We start from the raw sequence: 20891 nt of genomic DNA, 5'->3' as shown, positions 1-20891 counted from the left end.
TGAGGGAGCAGGGTGCTGCTACACTGACTGGCGCATGGGGAGCAATCTATAGCTAAGGGTCTTGCTCAGGGAGCCGGAGTGACAGAGTGAATATCAAACTGGCGACTTTTTTTCAGTTCCCTAACCACTTGGCCACCACTCCCACAGGTGTGCTCCTAAAGCTTCGACAAAGGAGACTGCACACCTTTGCCTTCAATCAACCATGCTAAAGTCTGCTTCCTGGCTAATAAAATGAAATAAAGTGCTGTTTTTGAACTCTAAAAACCTGGATCTGCTGCGCTCCTCGGATGCCAGGCTTCCAACTGTTTCAATTAGACCAAAGCTGGGAGCTCTAATGATGTCACGGTATTACAGAAGAGTTGTAGTCACCTCATGGAGTCATTTTTATTGACTAAAGCTTTTTATACACTGAAGAAGTTCGGTTTCTTTGTTCTAGCCCATGTTTATATCTCACCACAAGACTGCACAGTAGAGGCTGAAAAAAACAAACTTGCAGAGCTGAGAACAGATGTAGAGAAAGAAAAAAAAAACACCCAGACACTCTCATCATTGTTCTTGTGTGGAAGCATCTCCAATGAACTACCAAAATACATACAGTGTATCAAGTGCCAGGGATAATAACACATTGAATCACTGTTACACAGCGTTAAAAGATGGCATCTGTTTCATCCCATTCCAACTTACAAGCAAAAACGGAAAACCTCTAAACCTGTAGTTAGAACTATTAGGAAGTGGAGGGATGAGTTAAAGCACATATTACACTCTTTCCTTGATTGCACAGTGTTTGCAAAGCTTATCCGCTGACTTGAATGAGCCTGCTGAAACTGTCACTTCATACATCGATTTTTCTCAAGACCTGTGTGTGCAGAGCAAGACCTTTCACTCAGATAACAACAACTAAAAACAAGATGTTCAGTTCACGTCTGAGGAAGCTGCATTAGATCAAAGAACAGGTTTTCAGCTGCGGTGACCAGGCCTTGTATAAGCCGGCCAAGAACAAGGTTCTCCAAAGAAGGAGATCAAAGCAGCTAAGAGAAACTTAAGCATGAAGCTTAAACCCCTTTTGTATATTTGTACTGAATGCATTTATTGAGAGTAAAGCAGAACCGGACTCAAATTCTTTGTTGCGTGAACCAGCTTTCCGATTAAAGCTGATTCTGATGCTTGTGGCCTTGGAATTGATTGGAACACCTGAATTCACTGAGTCAGTGGGCTGAGTGAATACTTTTCTGTGATAACCAGCTATAATGTATACAATGACTGGCTTTGTACAGGTTAATGCAATTTTATAACTAAAACCTTAAGCTGTTACTCCTTACACGTGCAAGAAAAATCCATACAGCAGGTCATTAAGACTATTGATCAACTCAGAGCTTTGCGGTCGAACTGTATGATGCTTTTTCAATTTGATCTTTCCCCAGTTTTTGTTCCAGTTCTTTGTTTCTCTGATGAGGAGTCTAATTTTCACCTTTCCCATGGCTACATTTGCAGCGTCATAAATTAAAAATTATGATGGCAACCTTTACCCAGAATGCAACGCTCTGTGACATTATTACCTGTTGAATCACTATTGTCAATATTAGTGTTGTTTGTAATTAATATGTATAAGTGTTGCTAAATATCAAAATGATATTTTGCCTATAAGATATTTTAGACTATTTGATCATAAATGTCAAGTGCATCATTAACCCATTTCTGATCCATTAATATTTATAAAGGCTACAAAATGTTTTTCTATCATTAATATTAAACTCTTGAACGCGGTATCAATCTGTATTTTTGCTGGACTGCAGTTTGATAAAAGGCTTTTAAATTTACAATAGATAAATAATTAGCATTTTTACATGAATTAATAAGACACATCCCTATGAATATTATGTTCTGTTGAAATAAGTTCTATGTAAATTATAGGAATAATTGTAAATATAGATAATTTTGACGCAGTTAACACTTGTTAATGGAAAAATAGATTAAGAAGATTGTTGGGTTCCATTCAACACCATAACTGTAATTATTTTGAGAATTAAAAGCAATTTCCTCCTAGAAATCTGTTAATATCAAATAAATAAGCTTTATTAAAAAAGAGACCTGGGAACTGATTAATAAAAATAGTTGAAAAGAAGAGTCTAAGCACTCTCTAATGCCTCACTATAGCACTAATGAAGCTCCTTAATGGTACAATTTTAATGGATGAAAAATGTCCTTCTCTGAGGGGAAATTTGCTCTGCCAGGATTGTTTGAACGTCAGCATTAAATGCCGATAAAAGGACCCACACCACAAAACTAGAAACAGGTCTAATATTGTTAATCTGTGATTTATCTTGCCATTTGAACTGGATTATTTTAGTTGAAATTCTCATCTTTTTGTGGCAGTAAAACATTGTTTAGCAAAACGTGGTACAGTTAGAAATTTTGCAGACTTAGAAATGAGATCGCCTCCTGTTTCTTGTTATTATGGTTCAGTAGTTGCGCTCCTGTTTCTTGTTATTATGGTTCAGTAGTTGCGTTTAGCTTCAAAATGGCTGTTTTGAAAAGTAATTTATTTCAATAATCCAAGTCAAAATGTCAAATTAATAAAGTGTATAGGTACAGATTGATAACGCACATAGTGCTATGGTGTTTCAAGCTTTAAACCATGTACTGTACAGTGTATGGACTCATGACTAGGTAAGTGCAGTGTGGCAAGGAGACAATCAGTCTGGGGTGTTCAAGAAGCACAGATTGCTTTAACAGCAGCATTAAGCCAATTCTGCAATGTTGGGTCTGGTTAATCATGTCCTTCTTGATAAAACCCCATAGTTGCTCTAGGGAGTTTAGATAAAGTGAGTAAGTTGGCCTGTCCAGCACAATGATACCATGGTCATTAAAGAAGGTAATAGTACTTTTGTTCCTGCGGGAAAAATGCAGCTTGTCACAAGAGGGGAGCATGGAATGCTCTAAGTGGTTCTGGTAGACGGCTGCACTGACTTTTGACTTGAACAAACACAGTGGACCAATGCCAGCAGATGGCGTGTTAACATCGCTCTGTGGAAACCTCCCCTCAAGCAGCTTGATTTCTGTTCCTCTCCACTCCACCTCCGGATATTGTTTTTAATACATTTACTGGGATGTCTGTAATTGCCAAATCACCAAATGCTTTGTTTTACAATCCTGCGCCTCTCACAGTTTCTTGAGTTACTTATTCAACCACTGTGACTGCACAGCGATGAGCAATCAGGCTCTGACGCCACACCGCACTCAGATTACCATGAATACGCTTGTAAACAGCCTTCTGTGAACATCAAGCTTTTTAGCCTTGACCTTTGGTGGCTCATCTGCCTTTGTTGAGTGAGGCACACGTTTTCAAATCATTTTCTTTAGTCCAATGTGCTATTCTAGGTTTTTGAAAAAGTTCTAATTCATTAAGATACACCTATAGTAGCATCAGTCTAGTCATTCAGTTTAGAACATGGACATTACCAGTGGTTTGTTTATCTGATATTGCACACAGTTATATTTGCATAGATTCGTCTTTGACGACCGTGTTTTAGGCATTAGAAAAAATATATGCATAAAACAAACAAAATACAGCCGCATCTTGATAAATTTAAACATTATTGAACGCTTAATGCTGTTCAGTAACTTGATTCATCAAGTGAAACACATTGTATAGATTAAACTGTTTTCAAGCCTTTCTTTCAGTTAATGGTGACTATTTTCCACTTCAGAGCAGACATTAAACATGATTTTGCTTAAGTCTATATTTCTGTAATAAAAGTTATTATTGGTTATTTTTATCGGTGTAGTATTCGGTGTAATATTCTGATCTGCACAGAAACTATGTTGTGTTCACATTAGTCTCAAAGGTTGTGATTTTCAAAAGGTACCAGTGTATTGAGATGTACATTTATTTGCTAAAGGGTCCCCTCACCTGACTCGGCCAGGGAATTTTTTAATTAACTAAACATCTCATAAGATAACTGTTGAGTTAATTATTGGAACTGACAACCCACAGGAAATGACTCCAAAACTCGATATGCGAGCTATATATATATATATATATATATATATATATATATATATATATATATATATATATATATATATATATATAGAGAGAGAGAGAGAGAGAGAGAGAGAGAGAGAGACAGAGAGAGAGAGAGAGAGACAGAGAGAGAGACAGAGAGAGAAATAGATAGATAGAAAGCACCATTTAGATTCTGAGCTTTTTGGTGGGATTATTCCTTTATGCAGTCTTGATTTAACTTTTCTTCCCAATTTTTTTTCTTTACCAGTGGCAAATGAAGATGGAGAGAGCTCCAGCAGACCCCCGGCCAGTTTTGCGCGTAAGTTTAATGTTCACTGTATTAGTTTCACTTTAATTTTAGTCAGTTCACTGAAATAATTCATTTCGAATCAATTCACCATTCAGGTCAAAGCATTAAAGGGTAATTTTACCCAGCGATAATGAGATATTAGTGGCGCAGATTTATAGCCACCTCATTAACAGCTAGATTAGAGGACATTAAACAGAAACTCATCCATGGGCTTTGAAATTCTTCTCCGCTGACAAGAAAGGTTTCATATTATACGGATGCATTCACAGTAACTAAAAACACACATACAGTTTGAGGTTTGTGAGCTGATAAAAGTTTGCACAGCCTTGTCTTTGATGCTGATGGGGAAAACATGTTTTGAACTTGTCACGATTTTTCTCAAATAATCAGGCTCTTGACATGAAATCACAGTGACATTGAGAATTACTGCTGAACACATAGCGGAAGGAAGCCGGGAAAGTCTTAGTAATGCAGAAAAACAAACAAACTGTGGGAATACTTAGAAGGCAACCCCGCTCCTTATTAGTGCATGTTGATATTGTTGTTTTGTAAGAATCTGAACACGACGGTGGATTTTTCAGGTATACGATAACCTCAGTCAAATAGCCAAAGAAGCTTGTTATTGGTTTCAGATAAATACATTTTAAACAAGCTGCAAATATTACCCAGCTCGAAAACCAATGAAGACAACTGAAGGACAGAGTGCATGGAAAGAGGTCATTGGAACCTTCAAGATTTGAACATAGTTTGCATGAACATCACAGCTGAGCAATGCAGTAAAGTAATCTCTATACAAGAGATCACTTTAAGTATTCATAACCAACATCAGTAAGCATGTTCAATACTTATTATGCCATTCAATGTAATTTTACATTTTACATGCCTTAAGTTATGGGATAATTTGGGTTACTTGGGTTGTTACAGACAGACATTTGATGTGAAATTGATGCCACTAGTCTACCTGCAAACATATTTAATGAGAAAAACGGATTTTCTTTTCAATATTTTCTTGCACTCTGTCAGTAAGTTTTTTTTTTTCCAAAGCTGAGGTTAATGCCACCTACAATGTTCAGCCACACGGGGGCAGCATTACAAAAGAATTAAATCATCCTGTTTCATATTGTCACCATCCTAAAATATTGGCCAAAGTCACCTTTTGCCAAGAATGATCTTTTTGCCTAAATCAACGAAATAACCTATTGTCATATTATTTTGTGTGTTTTCTGAAAAACCTGAAAAGAAATGACGTCGGCCATTATTCTAGGAAGGTGATGATCTGTGACTGTAAAAGTTGTCTCCTTCCAGTGAGCACAACACATTTACTATTATTAATTCACCAGCTGGTAGACACATTAGTCCAAGCATTATTTGTGACACTCGTTATGCAGGTGTTTCTGTCTCTCTTTGTTCAGGCTCTAAATCCCAGAGCGCTTTGTGGAATGCCATCACGGCGGGAATGGGGATCAAAGGCAAAGAGCAGAAGGTCCCCCTGAATGACCCGCGGAGTCCCGAGGAGATCCTGGCCGACGAGCTCCCAGCAGCAGACGAACCAGATGCCACAGAGAAAACGGCCATCAGGTTTGCTGCTGTCAGACGGTGTCATGACACAAAGATTAGTACTTGCTGGTCATCACAGAGTTAATCCAGATACAGAAACCAGTGAGATGTCAACAGACATGTCCCGTTTACCACTGAGTAACTCACATTTAAATGTTTTATTGGTAGTTCATTGAATGGACAGACGACAGTGTGTAAACCTCTGCGACATTTTGCAGTTTCAGGGTGTATTTTTAGATTAGCGTAACCCTAAACATGGTGTTTGACATTTAGCTCTCTTGATTTACTCACACACACACACACACACACACACGCTGGTAATTGCTATGTATGGCTGCTGACCTCAGGGGACTCAGCCATGATGGATGCCACTTGGATAACGGGGATGCGAAACCAGCATTAGCATAACCCTGTTGTCTTTTAACACCTTATTCCAATTAACCTCGATGGCTCGGGAGAATGTTACAAATGTCACAGGTGGCAAAAATCAAGCTTTTTAAAAAAAAAAAAAAGAAAAAAAAAGAATTCTGAAGTGCATCTAATATTTCACAAGAGGTTTTTAATTGCACTGGATGAATCGTGGGACTCTTGTTTTGTTTTTCCTCTTTAGTGCCTCCCTGCGCTATCTTAAATTACAGTGTTGTTTTTGGCCATTGTCTTCTCATTCAGCTCAGATCCAGACGAGTGTGATAAGAAGTAGCAAGTGATTTTCCGCTTGACTGCCCTCAACCTGCTCCTTTATGTAAAAGCCGCCGCAGCACATTTTAGAAGGAACAAACAGCGCAGAGCAGCAAACGGCACCCTGTTCCGAGGAAATGGCTAATTTATCCATGAAGACAATGGAATTTGTCTCAGCATTATATAGCTTACGTTTAATCAGTATAAGTAAGCGGCAGCCTAGCAGGAAAACAAAGTAAAACGCATTTGGATGAAGAAGAGGCTCTGGAGATGGGCGGAAGACGAAAACAACAGAACGGGACTAATACCACGTTGAATATAACTATGAAAACGTGTCAAAAGAAAGGAAAAAAAACAAGAGTTATTAAATGTACACTGACCGAAAGAAGGACTCAAGACAGATGTGATAAATACAGACTAAAGGTAGGTGAGGAAGAAGAAGAAGGTAGAAACAGCACCACTCCGCAGTTGCATCAGGCCCTGAGCAGAAATCGTATTGGGAAGGGGGGGGGGGGGGGCTGTTTTTGCCATAATGGCAGTTGCACGCTTCAAAACATTTCACTGTATCAATAAGTCATGAACATTAGTTCAGTCTAAATTCGACCCTTTCACACGCAGGCGGTTATATGCATTTCTCAATCTAAGGTGGTCCTAATTTATTTATTTTTTTCAAGCTCTTATTTTTTTTCACAACTCATCAGTGTAAAATAATCCAGACCAAGTATTTCCAAATTTGAACCAGTGTTTATCAAACGCAGTCCAGGTTGATAAAAAAAAAAAACTGCAACAGACCTTTAATTTAGTGCTCATTCAGGAGCTGTGATTTAGATGCTTTCACCAGCATCCTCATCCACAGGTGGATGAGGATGCTGCAGAGAGGGTATCCCATCCATGATTACTGAACATACAGACACGCAGTACAAAATCTGTTTATTTGTGAACCATGTCGGTCATATCAGAAAATCCACTATTTCCGTTGAGAATATTACAGACTTAGAAGCGTCACAGATGAGAGGCAAAGATTGTTTTGCTCACAAGCAAACCACAGGAAAACTCTTACAATGCATTAAATGAAAAAAATTGTTTCTGGAAAACAGTCAACGCGATTAAGCTGACATTAAAATCTGACTCGGTTAGGATAACTTTCAATTTAGGTTTCCCTGAAAAGAAACCTCTAGTCTATGAAATAAATTGCCCGACGCACAATCTTAATCACAACCCTCAACAGTGATTGAATTCATTGCTCCTTTGTCACTGAAATCCTACTAAAGCCCAGCTGATGACTTTGGCCTTGCTAACTGTGGTTAATGGAGGGTAAATCCATTGAGAGTAAGAGGGATCTAACGCTGAATGATAAATAGCAAGATTATGCTAGCGGGTGATTAAATGACCAGGGAACCAATGGTAATCCATAAACTAATGTAACACAGTGTCACCTCTTTGACCGGAGCTGAACGCTATCCTCCAGTCTGTCATAATTAGATTCCAGCGGTGAACAAAGGATTATCAGATGATCTGAAACAGGAAGCACATTAGTGACTGACTTATTAAGAAGATGAAAATAAAGGTTTGCCGCTGAACACTTTTTGGATATATAGCTATTTTTTAGCTTTTTAAAAGTTAAGGGGCAGTAGAGTTTGGTGCCTTTTAGTTCTTGGTTGCAGTCAAAGTTTTTTTAAGATTGCAGCAGCTGTTCACACGATACTGAGTGACCACTTGGTCGCCTGCTGAGGTACTAAAATACAATGAAAAGCTACGCGGTTACACATGACGACTTATCTGTGGTTGTACTCACTCTGTTATTTCGGACTCTTAGTGATGTTTTTTTTTTTTATTTTAAAGCATTGGTGAGAATCTGAACAGACTCACAGTATTCTTATTTTTCCTGGTGCCGCTTAACGTTGGTGGTGTTTTCCATGTTGCGTTGCTCTACATGCTAATGAAACTTTTCCATTCCCACTGTTTTCTTCCTGGTAAGGCAGACAAAGTCAAATCTGGTAGTATTTGCAGCCCTATGCTTCTGTCATTTCTGTCAGAACAATAAAACTGTAGACCTGTGAGGTTAAGGACCTAGATTATTTCATTAAACTGGCCTACTGGTGACTGACTCTGAATAACAACCTGAATTAAACACAATAGGACTCCCCTCCAAAAAGGTCCTGTTTCCACACCTAGATGGAGCAAAGCTGTTTTTATCAATAAGAAGAGGAGCAGCATGATAACAGCCTAATGCTGTGACTGATAACCATGGTTACATTTTGAAAAGACCCATTTGCAACCTGCTTAAATTTGTCTGATTTTCTCTTATACAGCAAACACGTTCCATTGAAATATTTGTTGCATTTTATTCACCCTGGACAAAATGGGTTTAACTTGTTATTGTTTGGTTTTTAATGGCCGCTGTTTTGCTGAATTGGAAAACCATTGAAGATATGATTCAAGTATGTCAATAGGAGGATCTGTACTACTACAATAATAATAATAAAAACAATGAAAAAAAATCAATAAACAACAATTAAACTTTACATATAAGCAGAACTTTACAGACATCCACTGGCAAGATGTAAAATTAATAGACTGAAAAGCTCCTTTGTTCCTGCAGCTCTTAGATTTTTTAATGAGTTAGGATTTCCAGGGGATGGTCATTACAGGTTGTGTTTTTTGTTTTTTTAAACTGTTGCTTTAAAATCAATTATTCTAGGGGATAATACAGATTCTTCAACTTGAATATTGAATATTCTTATTTTTTTTTAATCTAACACTCCATTTCTTTTGATTGCTGTTCTGTCCCTGTTTGTGTCAGATGACTTTTATTAAATATGACAGGTTCTGATGCCTGATCAACCAAAATACCTCTGAATGAGATCCCACTGGTGGACATAAATTATTAGACTCACTTAAATGCTGTGTATGTACCGTAAACTAAAAAAAAAAGGGGGTAGACAACACGGAAATGCATTTAAATTATCACTTTTAAAAGTGAGCTATACTCATGCCGGACGGGATGAATTGATGGGGGTATAAATATAACATATGATGTGAAGCCAAACATGGGAAGTGTGCTTTCTCATCTAGGTATGCTTCAAGGCTGTTTTGGCGCTCGCATTGGTGCATAAATTGTAGATAAATGACAAAGGACAATACAGGGACAAAATAAGTCAGCACACGGTATACACCCTGTGGTCAGAAAGTCAATTATTTCTTTTTTTTAAGAAATGATATTATAACAATACCGCTGTATGAAGAATAATAGAAGACCAATAGCAAGAAAAGGGTCTGATTAATTTAATAGGATCCAAGCAAAACAACAAAAATAAGATGCATCAACCTGTTTTAATAACATTATAAATGTTACACAGAAAACCTTGTATTCCGTAAAACCAACATAGCCTTGCATAACTGCAAATTGACCATGTTCATTTGCAGCTGAAACCCCTTTGTGGTCAGCTGTGAGATTTATCTAGTGGTTAATTGGATGCTGTGTGCTGCAGAGCACTTTGCAGCTGATTAAGGCGGCTGTCTCCAACATGGCAGCCCACTGTCTCTGTAGCTGACCCCTCATTTGGCAGCAGCAGCGGGTTCACAGACCCCCACAGACAGCCCCTGTGAAGCAACAAGCTCCATCACGAGCCTCAGTAGCCCACTAATGAGCCTCCGCTGGTCGGGGAGACGGGAAGCCCAAATAGCAGAGCCATTGATCTAAATGATTAAGAGATAGCTTCAGCGCTATGATGTTACGGAGCAGTGTCGCTGCTGCGTCACACAGAATGCCACAGTATTACATATTACAGCCTAAAATCTAAGCATTATCATCAGTGTGCTATATATTATTAAAAGGGTAGTGAAACTGTCAAACCCTGGGCACAGAATTAAGCTTTAAGTGTGCCAAAGAGTAAACAATATAAGCTCAACTGTCCGGAATCCAAGACTGTTTAAAGGCTAAATGTCTTTTTTTTTAATACCATTCTATGATTAAGGATGAATAAAATGTAATTAGATTGAACTGAGTTAAATTTACCATAGTAATAAGATGAACTAATATAGCGAAGATAAAAGGAAGACCAAAGGCTATAAACATATTGTATGACCACTTTATGTAGAGACTACTAAAGAGACTACCTATATAAATAAAGGCTAAATAATAATAACAGTAAAATGTTATACAAACAAAATTGTCCTACACCTTAGATCACATCCCTAGACCTCACTCTATTATTTCGTGTTTGCTTTATCCACATAACTGCTTTCAAACACGTTACAGGGATTTCAGTCCACTCTCCGCTGCTTTTAACAGACCTTATTGTCGGATTAATATAGTAACAGGATCAGGGTTTTACTACTTAAAAGCATACACACAAGGTGGGCAGCGGAAACTTGCCTGAACATTAATTTACTATGATTTTGGTTATTGGACTTTTTCTGGACTTCTTTGCTGAAACACCAAGAGAAGGTCATAAATCAGGGTGTCAAATCTAGAGAAAAGATCTGTGGCTATGTTTATATGCACAAAATGTCACCATCAGATTGAAATGTATTCAAATTCAAAAAAAAAAAAAAAAATAAAAAATATGGGATTGTACCATTTACATGGACACACAATTAATTATTCCGATCATAATGTGCATTTACATGCTCCTGCCTTTATTCAGAATAGAACCACTCTGACATGTGCAGTTATCAAATTTCCTAAAAAAAACACAGAAGAAGAACTTCTGCCTTTGTTGGACAACAAAAAAAAAATAGTAAACATAGCAGTAATATAGGAATTTGTTTGCCTTCCGAGCGCCCAGTTGGACTTGCACGTGGTTCTAATTACGGTTGAGTCGTTATTGAATAAATAACAATTTTGTGCTCTTTTAATGTTTAAAAGTTTACCACATTTGGAACAAGTGGATCCAGACAAGCCTTTACATGGACATTGATCAGATTGTCAGTGGCATAAACCAACCGTCTGATTCGGATTACAATTTCGTTCAATTGAACTTAATCCAATCACAGATTCGATTACTGTTTTTACATGATGCATTTGTATTCTGATCACCCCTTTTATTCTGATTACTTTTGTCCATGTAAACGCAGCTAGTGACTTTCGAAACTGGAAGATGAGAAAAATGTGTTGTGGACAGGTAAAGTTTGAGGTGCAGAACAAATGAAAAGATGCAAAAAATTTGCTTTACACCACCAGTGAATCATGGGGGCGACGGCATGGCTTAGTTTGAGGGAGGTAAAGTAAGAGATTTGTACCGAGTGGAAAGGACTGTATTCAACCTAAACTGGCCTCCAAGATTGTGTCATCAACATCAAATATGCTGTCATCCAGAATCCAATTTCCAGATATAAACCATAATGAGCTGTTGTGGGAGATGCTCGACTGCATGGAAGACTCCATAAAGGTAATCTGTCTGGTGGGAGATGCTTCTGGAAGAACTGATGACTTGAATGCCTTGTTGTTACTGCTGCTGAAGGTGTTTAAAAAAAAAAAAAAACATATTTTACTTTTCCATTAAAATGTTTCCATATTTTAACAACAGACGTTTTCCAAGTAAACACAAAATGTCGAGTGGTTGGGTACACAGATAACGATTACCCCGTGGAGAATAATAGAGTGCTTCATTCCATAGAATTTAGTAAAAAATAAAATAAAGTAAAATACAATAAGCGATTTTCTTAAATGTTACATCTTTAGATAGATTCATTTAGATTTATTTATTTGTCACATGCACACTTATGCACAGTACAGTGAAATGTTTTATGGTACCTGCAGCCAAAACAACAAAAACTAAAAAGACAGCAGTAATTCACATAGCACAGCACACAAGATATATAAAAATATCAAAAATAAAAATTCCAACTATCTAATCATAGTGGTATATACTCTAGGGTATGTTATTTCAGATGTGGCAATAAGGTGCAGTAAAGTGCATGGCATAGTGCAAGCTGAAACGGAATGTGAATGAGCAAAATAGTCCTATTTAGGGCTTAGAGTTGACCAAACAAATGGCTTATTAGTAAAAACCTCTTTTTCAACCTTTAAGTTTTAGTCCTCAGGCAACGGTAACGCCGGCCTGATGGGAGCAGGGAGATGCGAGAGCGCCCACGGTGTCTGGGCTGTTTCAGGATCCTGATGGCCCTTAACCTGCAACGCTCAGTGTAAATGTCCTGCAGATTAGCAGGTCTGCTCATCTTAACGGACCACTCGATTAAGGGCAAAGAAGTCTTTTTTTGGTGCAATTTCCCATCCAGCTGGTGATGCCCCCACACAAGATACTCCCGACGCTGCAGGTGTTGAAGCACCTTGAATGGCCTTCTTCTTTAAATGAAGTTAGATTAAAATAATCCAAGTAGAAGTAAGAGGCTGTATGCACAGGGCAAGAAATCTGTTCAAAAGTATTGTGGCTAAAAATGGGTAAGTTAGCAACTTTTACTTTAACAATAATATTTAGTTTTAGACTACAGCTAAAATTGAAAGGGAATCTATCATGATGATGAACCATCCATTATTGTCGGCATGATGGCTATTTGTGGAAGTATTTATACTTGCAGGTTACATCAGCTCTTTGTTTGGATTATACAGTCTCTATTTAGCTTCTGTGTTACTTTTTTAAATAGCTCTCAATCATGTCCCCACTCGCTCCTTCCAGGAGCTGTGGGTGTCTAACTAATGAGCTTACAGAACCTACTGCTCTACCTGTTTAGACTGAATTGACTGCACACCAGTAAGGAACATTTAGCAAATCAATCCGGGCTAAAAGAGGCATAAATATTCATCAGTTGTCTGGAAATGAGTACGCAATGAGCAACCAGTGAGTAAATGGATGCAGAAAACACATGGTGAGCTGATCAGGTAGAGCTCTGGTGTCCCTGAGGTGAGATGAACCACACTACATTAATCCTGTTACATTTCAGACTGCACTAAGTCTAGACTTATTAGCTTGTGGCATTTTGCACCAACCTATATCTATTTTTCAATTTTTGTAGGGATTATTTTAGTCAATCACCAGATATCTTTAAGATTGTGCGATTAGTCAAGTGCACTGTTTTTGACTCAGCCTTGGCCCGAGCAAAGGCGCTTCACCCTTGAATAATATATATTCCAACCACATTCCTACAGTGAAACTCAGATGAAAAAGTTTTAGAACAAATCTTACCCTTTGGCTCTTTTAAACTGTAGGGGAACACAAGGATCCAATCCTGTGTAAAAATGCATTTTCTTTTTCACCCAGATTGCTTCCCTTCTCCACTGAGTCCCCACCTTTGACCTGTTCCTAGCTGTCCTGGGAACAAGCTGATGTATTTTTCCACTTCTATAATCCTGCAAATAAATAAAGCTTCATGGTTGAGTGCCCTCGGTTGCTCCCACCTATCTTTGTGGCGCTACTAATTCCAAGAAAAATAAAGTTTAGGCGAGGGAATCATATTTTTTTGATAGATGATCTCCAACAAAATGTGGTCATTACTGTGAAGGCTCTTGCTATTTTGATGCATCGCTATCCTTATCGGGCGGCCTGGAAATTTAAATGAGATTTGAATTTTTCATGCACCTCCAAATGGCGGGGGCTATTAATGTCATGATTTCACTGTGTGAGCTACGTACAAGCCTCAGTAGAGTTACTACAGTGTAATTTCCATCAGGGCCTTTTGTCTTAGTCATGCAAATTTATTTGCAGATGACTTGACTCTCTGGGGCCCTTCATGAGCACTTGTTGTAGTAGTAATTAGTCGTATATTTCATCATTATAAGAAGGAATGCGATAGGTTTAAGATCTTGCGTTAATCCATTAGGCGAGGATTGAACATGAAATGTTTTCCGTGAGGAAAAACGGAACTCTTCTGTGGGGAGCATCACTTATGCAGGCCGTTGTTGTTTAGGCATACCCAAACCTCCATCATGGTCGCTGCCAAAGCTTTTCACTGTTAACACTTTCCGCTTTGTTTCTCATCTACTTGAGTTGACTCATGCTTTGTCTTGACTTAGTAACAAATGCGGCAAATTGTTACAAATGATCTTTAAATATCCTCTGTAGTCTGATAACAGCAATCAACTTTTTGACCAGCTTACTCGGCAACAACGATGTATGGTATAAAATATACAACATTAAAAAAGCATTTTAGAAATGTAATCAGATACTAAACAGTGTAGATTCTTTCTCTTGTTCGCAGACGGTGTTTCCTTCATCAGTTGACATTATTGAAAGTACTGTCTAATACTCCTTTCAGGCCTTTACGTCTCTCAGTCAAGCTGTACTTTAATCCTACTGCTTAATTTACCCTGGATTTCTGGACTTCTTTTTCTGCTATCATTAGGTACTTTTCCATTAGACCTCAAAAGCTGCACCGCACGTTTCCATATGAGGGATTTCAGTTTTGCTGGGCTTTACTTTCATTGGAAAAAGGTCCTGGTCAGTGGATAGGATTTTTGACAAAGCCTGGGGCTTTGTTCAATACGCAGGGTTGTGTGCAGCAAGGAAAATGGGGGAAAGAAGCAGTAAGGAGATGACAAGTTTACAACCCTATTGATTTTGTGCCCTTAATTTATCAGAAAAGTAGTTTTAAGATGTTAAGGTGATATCCTGCAGACTAAATCTTTTCCTCAAAGTTGAAAGTGGTAGAGAAAACACTTTACCAGATATCAAATGTGAAAATCTTTGCCAGTTGTTTTCAGCATTTCAAGTTAATTCTAAACTTTGCTGATTGATATTTTAGTACTGATGGTAAAACAGAGCTCGTTCATTTCCCTTGTACACAAACATGTTTCCCTAAGACTGAAGTCGTAGACCTAAGCTGGTTGACCATGAACTCTTTTACTGTTTACAAACCATGATCCACGTCTGAAGGAAAAAAAAGAAAATATAAAAGACACTCCAGCTTTCTAGACGGATATGGGCACACTTCATATAATTAAGCTCCATGGGTTTAGCGAGGCTTTCTCTCATGTTACACACACCGAACGTTTTGTCTCTACAGTGCACCAGCTGCTGCACCTGTGTGTGTGTGTGTGTGTGTGTGTATGTGTGTGTGTGTGTGTGTGTGTGTGTGTGTGTGTGTGTATGTATGCAGAACCAGACAGACTCTCTGCTTTCTTCGGCGGTAGCTGTAGAGAAAGCAGAGGAGGAGCTGAATTTGTGCAGCGCGTATATCCTGTAACCTATGCAAATAATCATATAACTTTGTACAATCAAAGATCTACGATATTGTACTTAAAAGTTGTCCTTGTCGTTCTCGCCATGGATGAGGTAAAAACACACTCATAAAGTTCTAAAACTTAACTCCATGAGGCAAATCTTGGTACAGACAGATCAGTCTTCTCCCCTCTCTGCTTCTGTCGCACAACTTAAAAATCCCCAGGCTGTAGTTTACCCCGGAAAACCAAAGCCTGGGGCTTTAAATCCTGGGGCTTGCAATGGAAAAGGTGATTATACTATCTATAAAGTTTAGGTTACTCTGACACACACACACACACATATATATATATATATATATATATATATATATATATATATATATATATATATATATATATATATATATATATATATATATATATATATATATATATATATATATATATATATATTAGTGCTGTCAGTTAAACGCGTTATTAACGGCGTTAACGTAAACCCATTTTAACGCTGACAATTTTTTTGTCGCCGTTAATCGCGCGTCAAAACACACACACCGTTCCCTAATGTTTTTTTCCCCCGCCGCGCTTTCCGGACTGTGTTTCTTTTACCCTCGGCGCTCTCCATAGTTTTAAGAGTGCTAGAAAACTGTAGCAAAACAGACCCGCACTGCGCATGAGCGCAAAGTTTCTTTTACCCTCGGACACATGTGACTTTGGGCTTTTTTCTAAAAGCGCTTCTAAATTTCACGAGCCACAGGTTGCGGTTTTTTTGGGCAGGTTTCTGAAAGTGAAATCGCTTATTTGGGCTCTAAAATAGGTGACGAAATAGGGGTTATGGACCTGCCTGCACTACATTTGAGTGTATCCAATTGAAATTTCCCTCCGCCATAGGAGCCAACGGTAGTAAGGGCAGACAGAGCAACTCTGCACGTATTTTCTGCTGTTTACGGTGCAATAACCGGTGATAACTGCTGAAAGTAGATTACATGGTGCAGAATACCATGTCTATCTTTGTTTAAGAGGCAAAAAAATATATATCGGCATGAAAACAGGTATTTATTTACACATTTGTTTACACACTGTGTAAACATCAGGGCGTCATGATTAGTCATATAGCCCTATAGTCCAGAGTTTAACATTTGGCACCAGGATGTTTTCATTCCAATTCTGAAAGTGCTTGAAAATAACAAAATAAAAATATTTTTTGTACAAGCATGTATTTTATTAGTGTCATTTATTTCAAAATTGCATATTAAAATGCCCAAACAGGCTATTACACTTTCAGAAATAAAAGGATAAAATATGCGATTAATTTGCAATTAATGTCGAGTTAACTATCGACATTATGCGATTAATCGCAATAAAAAATTTTAATCGTTTGACAGCACTAATATATATATATATATATATATATATATATATATATATATATATATATATATATATATATATATATATGCATACTGTATGCAATATATATATATATATATATATATATATATGCATACTGTATGCAATATCATGCAACAAATTGCAACCAATGTCATGCAACCAATTGCAAAATAACTTATAATCACAGTATATATTTTAGTCTGAATAACACTTGAAAAAAATATATTTTAAAAATGACTACCTGCTGTAAAATCCTGTTTCTGCATAGTGTAGATGTTTTGAATATTGCAAGACAACTAGATGTGAACAGAAAGAGTAAGATACAGTAAGCAATACAGCCAAGATAATTATACTCACACTGACCTGATGTGAAAAAATGCACATTTGTGTTACGGGCTTCCTTTGACTTATTTAGGGATCTGGGAAAATGTGTTGCAATATGCAATATGCAATATAAAAAGGTAACAACATTTTTCAATGTGCTGCCATTAGATAAATCTCATTGCCATGTCAGGAAAGCTATCTTGGATCTTCAGGGCAACAGCTTGTCGTATGAAACCTTGTCAGTTTGAATCATCAACTGCATTGATTGAATCACAGTTTATCAAGTGACAAAATATAATCACACGTCTACATTACAGAGGTGCAGAGCAGTAAAAGTTAATTTCAGTCATTCATTTCGAAATGTGAAACCACATTCATTATACACTGACTGATTTATTTCAGGTGTTTGTTTTTGATGATTATGGCTTGCAGCCGATGAAAATATCAAATTTGTTTCCAAGTAAATCATAATACTGCATAACGCAATAAAGGGGCTTTAAATACAAAACATTTTATGTTAGGGGCCTGCCATGTGTCAATCACATGACAGACTACGCCTACTTGACAGTCAGAACTGACCAGCCGACAGTCATAGACGCTCTCTCCACATGGAGGGTAAGCTAAACAAGCCTATTGTTAAGGTTGTTGGCTGTTGACAGAGTAGTGTATCCAAGAATGTTATTGGAGAGTTGCTTGCAAGGAAAACATTTGATGGAAAAAACAAAATGGATGCTAGTATTACTGAAAGGTTTGTGAAGCGACTGGGGGAGACAATAGCCGTGGACTACAGCTGTAGTCGGTAACTGGTGCCTTGAGAAGAGCGTCAATCGAAATCTATTCAACAAGTTGTGGGAGCTTCACAAGGAGTGGACAGACGCTGGGGGGAACTATATAAGAGTCACTACTCACACCAGAAATGCTAACGCCTGGTTCACACGGCAATTTTTTAAACTTCACGGTCGATTTGCAAAGCCTTAGAGACTCCACGCATTACAACAAAAATCGTAGCTATAACATGTTTTCTCATACAGTGTGGTGTGCCTGGTTAAACGGCTAGGACAACACACCATACACAAACAGATGTCACTCTGGAACATTCAGTTGTCAGAGGGGAAGTGTTACAAAACCAAGCGTGAGTTCCAGGTAAATAAACATGGCCGACGCCATATTCCGGGAACAGTAGGTAGGGGTAATGCTCTTTCAAGTTGGTTGCCAATAACCAATAAAACCTAAAGAAGGAAGAAAAATGGTGAGTGTTTAGTAACTAATTTAAACAGAGAAAAAAAAACATTACAAAAAGACAGGAGTGGAGACGAATGTCCGGTTGCCTCCGATTTAAGCCTGTTTTCTGTTGCCGCCTCACAGCTAGGTATATCAGTTGGGGGGAGGATGGGAGGAAGAAGGCTGTTTGCTTGATGGTGTGCTCTGATTGTAGAATATGAATTACATAGAAAGACAACCTACATAGAAAGAACTGACCGTTTTGAGCAAAGATACAAAGCTGACAAAGCAAATAGACAAAGCTGACAGCCCCTAAGCAGGTACTTCGGTACCCCAAAGTACCTGCTCAGGGTCTTTTAACATTCACACAACCTCATCAGTGCACTAAAGACCATATTATTTCCCCAAAAACTCAGAAAAATGTAATTTGATTTCATGGCCCCTTTAACATTTATATTAGACTGTAACCTTGTTGTCACTTTGTGCCTCTTGTATGATGCTTTAAAGCTTTTTTTAAGGTCCTGCATAAGAAAGATTGGTCATAGATTGATCTTTCTCAGAATTATGAATAGTGTATAAATAGTTTATCTAATTGTGAATATATATATATATATATATATATATATATATATATATATATATATATATATATATATATATATATATATATATATAATCTTTGTTCACAAAGTGTTTACAAAACATTTCTTACTTTGTGAGATCTTTGAATACTTTTCTGGTTTATCTAGAAAGGCTGTAGTAATTATTTACACTTTTTTATCAGTCAGTCAGTTCTAAGTTTTCTTCATTATAACCTTTAACGTTTTGGTACAAGAGGCAGTGTCATGTTTTTGCTGTAAGCTGAAAAAATGATTACTGAGTGGAGCATGGGGAGGTTAGGAGGCAGTAAATATCGTCACTATCCATCACTTTTTGTCCATACTAGGTCACGGACTTGCTGCCGATCTCAAAAAGTCAATGGCCGACCGGGTACCCCCCCTCCCACCCCGGTCAGACCACCGGTCCATCACAAGAAACAACCATGCTCACAAACCCAGACCTAAGGGTGATTCAGAGAGACAAGTTAACGTAGCATGCATGTTTATGGGCTTTTATAAAACCAAAGAAACGAAAACTGTCTTGAAAATATGCCGACTGATGCCTGCTGAAATTTTGAACTTTGAGAAACACATATTTGGAGCATTTAACTGCAAGGTATAAAAACAGGGAGCACTCTACTTAAAATGTCTTGACTATTTTTATGTATTCCACGCAAAAAAAGCTGTTATTTAAATGTAGCTTTAACTGCATTCTATAAAATTCTGCAATGAAAGTAAAAGCAACAAAGCAGTGGGCTCAAGCAACTCTGTTTTTCCTAGTATGTAAGAATTTGTGACATGGTGATTTTCTTTTCCCTTTACGAATCACATCTAGCGGAAAACAGCTTTATTAGCTTTTCTAAATGGGCACTCAGGGAATGGATTAATTGCTGATGTGTACTCACTAGCGATAGTTTCCTAAGCATATTCATTCTGCTGTACTTTGAAACAAAACATGCTGCATTTGGGACACAATGCTACTTCTGCCAAATTGTCTCTGTAAAAATGTTTTTTTGCAAAGAAATTTTGCTGGTTCTAAACAGATTTTAGTTTATTTTAATCTCTTGACGTCATACAGCTCACCTTTTCCACCTTCTTTCTTTTTCCTTACGGGGTTGAAGTTAGTTGGAACCTTGACCTTTATTGAGCAGAAGACATTTTTCTCTTTCTCTCTGCAGTTTGATGTAATTATCTCCTAATTTATACAGCTTTGAACTCTCAGCTTCAGATGACGTTTACATTTGTTTGGTTTTTGTGCCAAAAGTCTAGCCCTCCCCGGTGTCACAAATACACATGCAGATGGTATGTTACATCAGGTACATGTGGTGAAAACCTGTGTACGGCGTGCAGTCAGACGTGAAGCTGCTGCTCCCTAAGCTAACGTGTCATTTCTGCTCACGACTTGAATCCCCTCGGGCTAGCATACCTCCACAGAAAGCAATAAACACTCGGCTATAAAGGGGACACACAAAAAAAAGGAGAAAAAACTGAAGGATCGAGAGAAAGAGACATGGATTAGTGCACCTTTGTGAACATCACTAGACGGGTGGCACTCAGGTAAAACCCTTTCCTCTGTCCTCACAGAGGACCCATCTCTGCAGATGAAAGCAGGACCCTCTTTGAGGTGTCCCCTGGCATTATCCCCGCATCCTACATCAAGTAATTGAAAGACCTGACAGAATC

General features: G+C 37.9%; 1 protein-coding gene across 4 annotated transcripts in view; it reads left to right on the top strand.

The window, feature by feature from the left end:
• The window catches only part of pde1cb (phosphodiesterase 1C, calmodulin-dependent b), a 155451-nt gene that overhangs the window by 39711 nt on the left and 94849 nt on the right, over nucleotides 1-20891 (top strand). For all 4 annotated transcript variants that reach the window (XM_036138353.1, XM_036138355.1, XM_036138354.1 and 1 more), the window contains exons 2-3: nucleotides 4275-4325; nucleotides 5729-5894. In XM_036138353.1, coding sequence (XP_035994246.1) covers nucleotides 4275-4325; nucleotides 5729-5894 — 217 coding nt within the window. The remainder of the gene's footprint in view (nucleotides 1-4274; nucleotides 4326-5728; nucleotides 5895-20891) is intronic.

Source organism: Fundulus heteroclitus, chromosome 6, assembly GCF_011125445.2.
Source record: "Fundulus heteroclitus isolate FHET01 chromosome 6, MU-UCD_Fhet_4.1, whole genome shotgun sequence".
In the NCBI taxonomy this organism is placed as follows: domain Eukaryota; kingdom Metazoa; phylum Chordata; class Actinopteri; order Cyprinodontiformes; family Fundulidae; genus Fundulus; species Fundulus heteroclitus.
The sequence above is the reverse complement of the archived record's forward strand: the minus strand, read 5'-3'. Positions and strand labels throughout refer to the sequence as shown.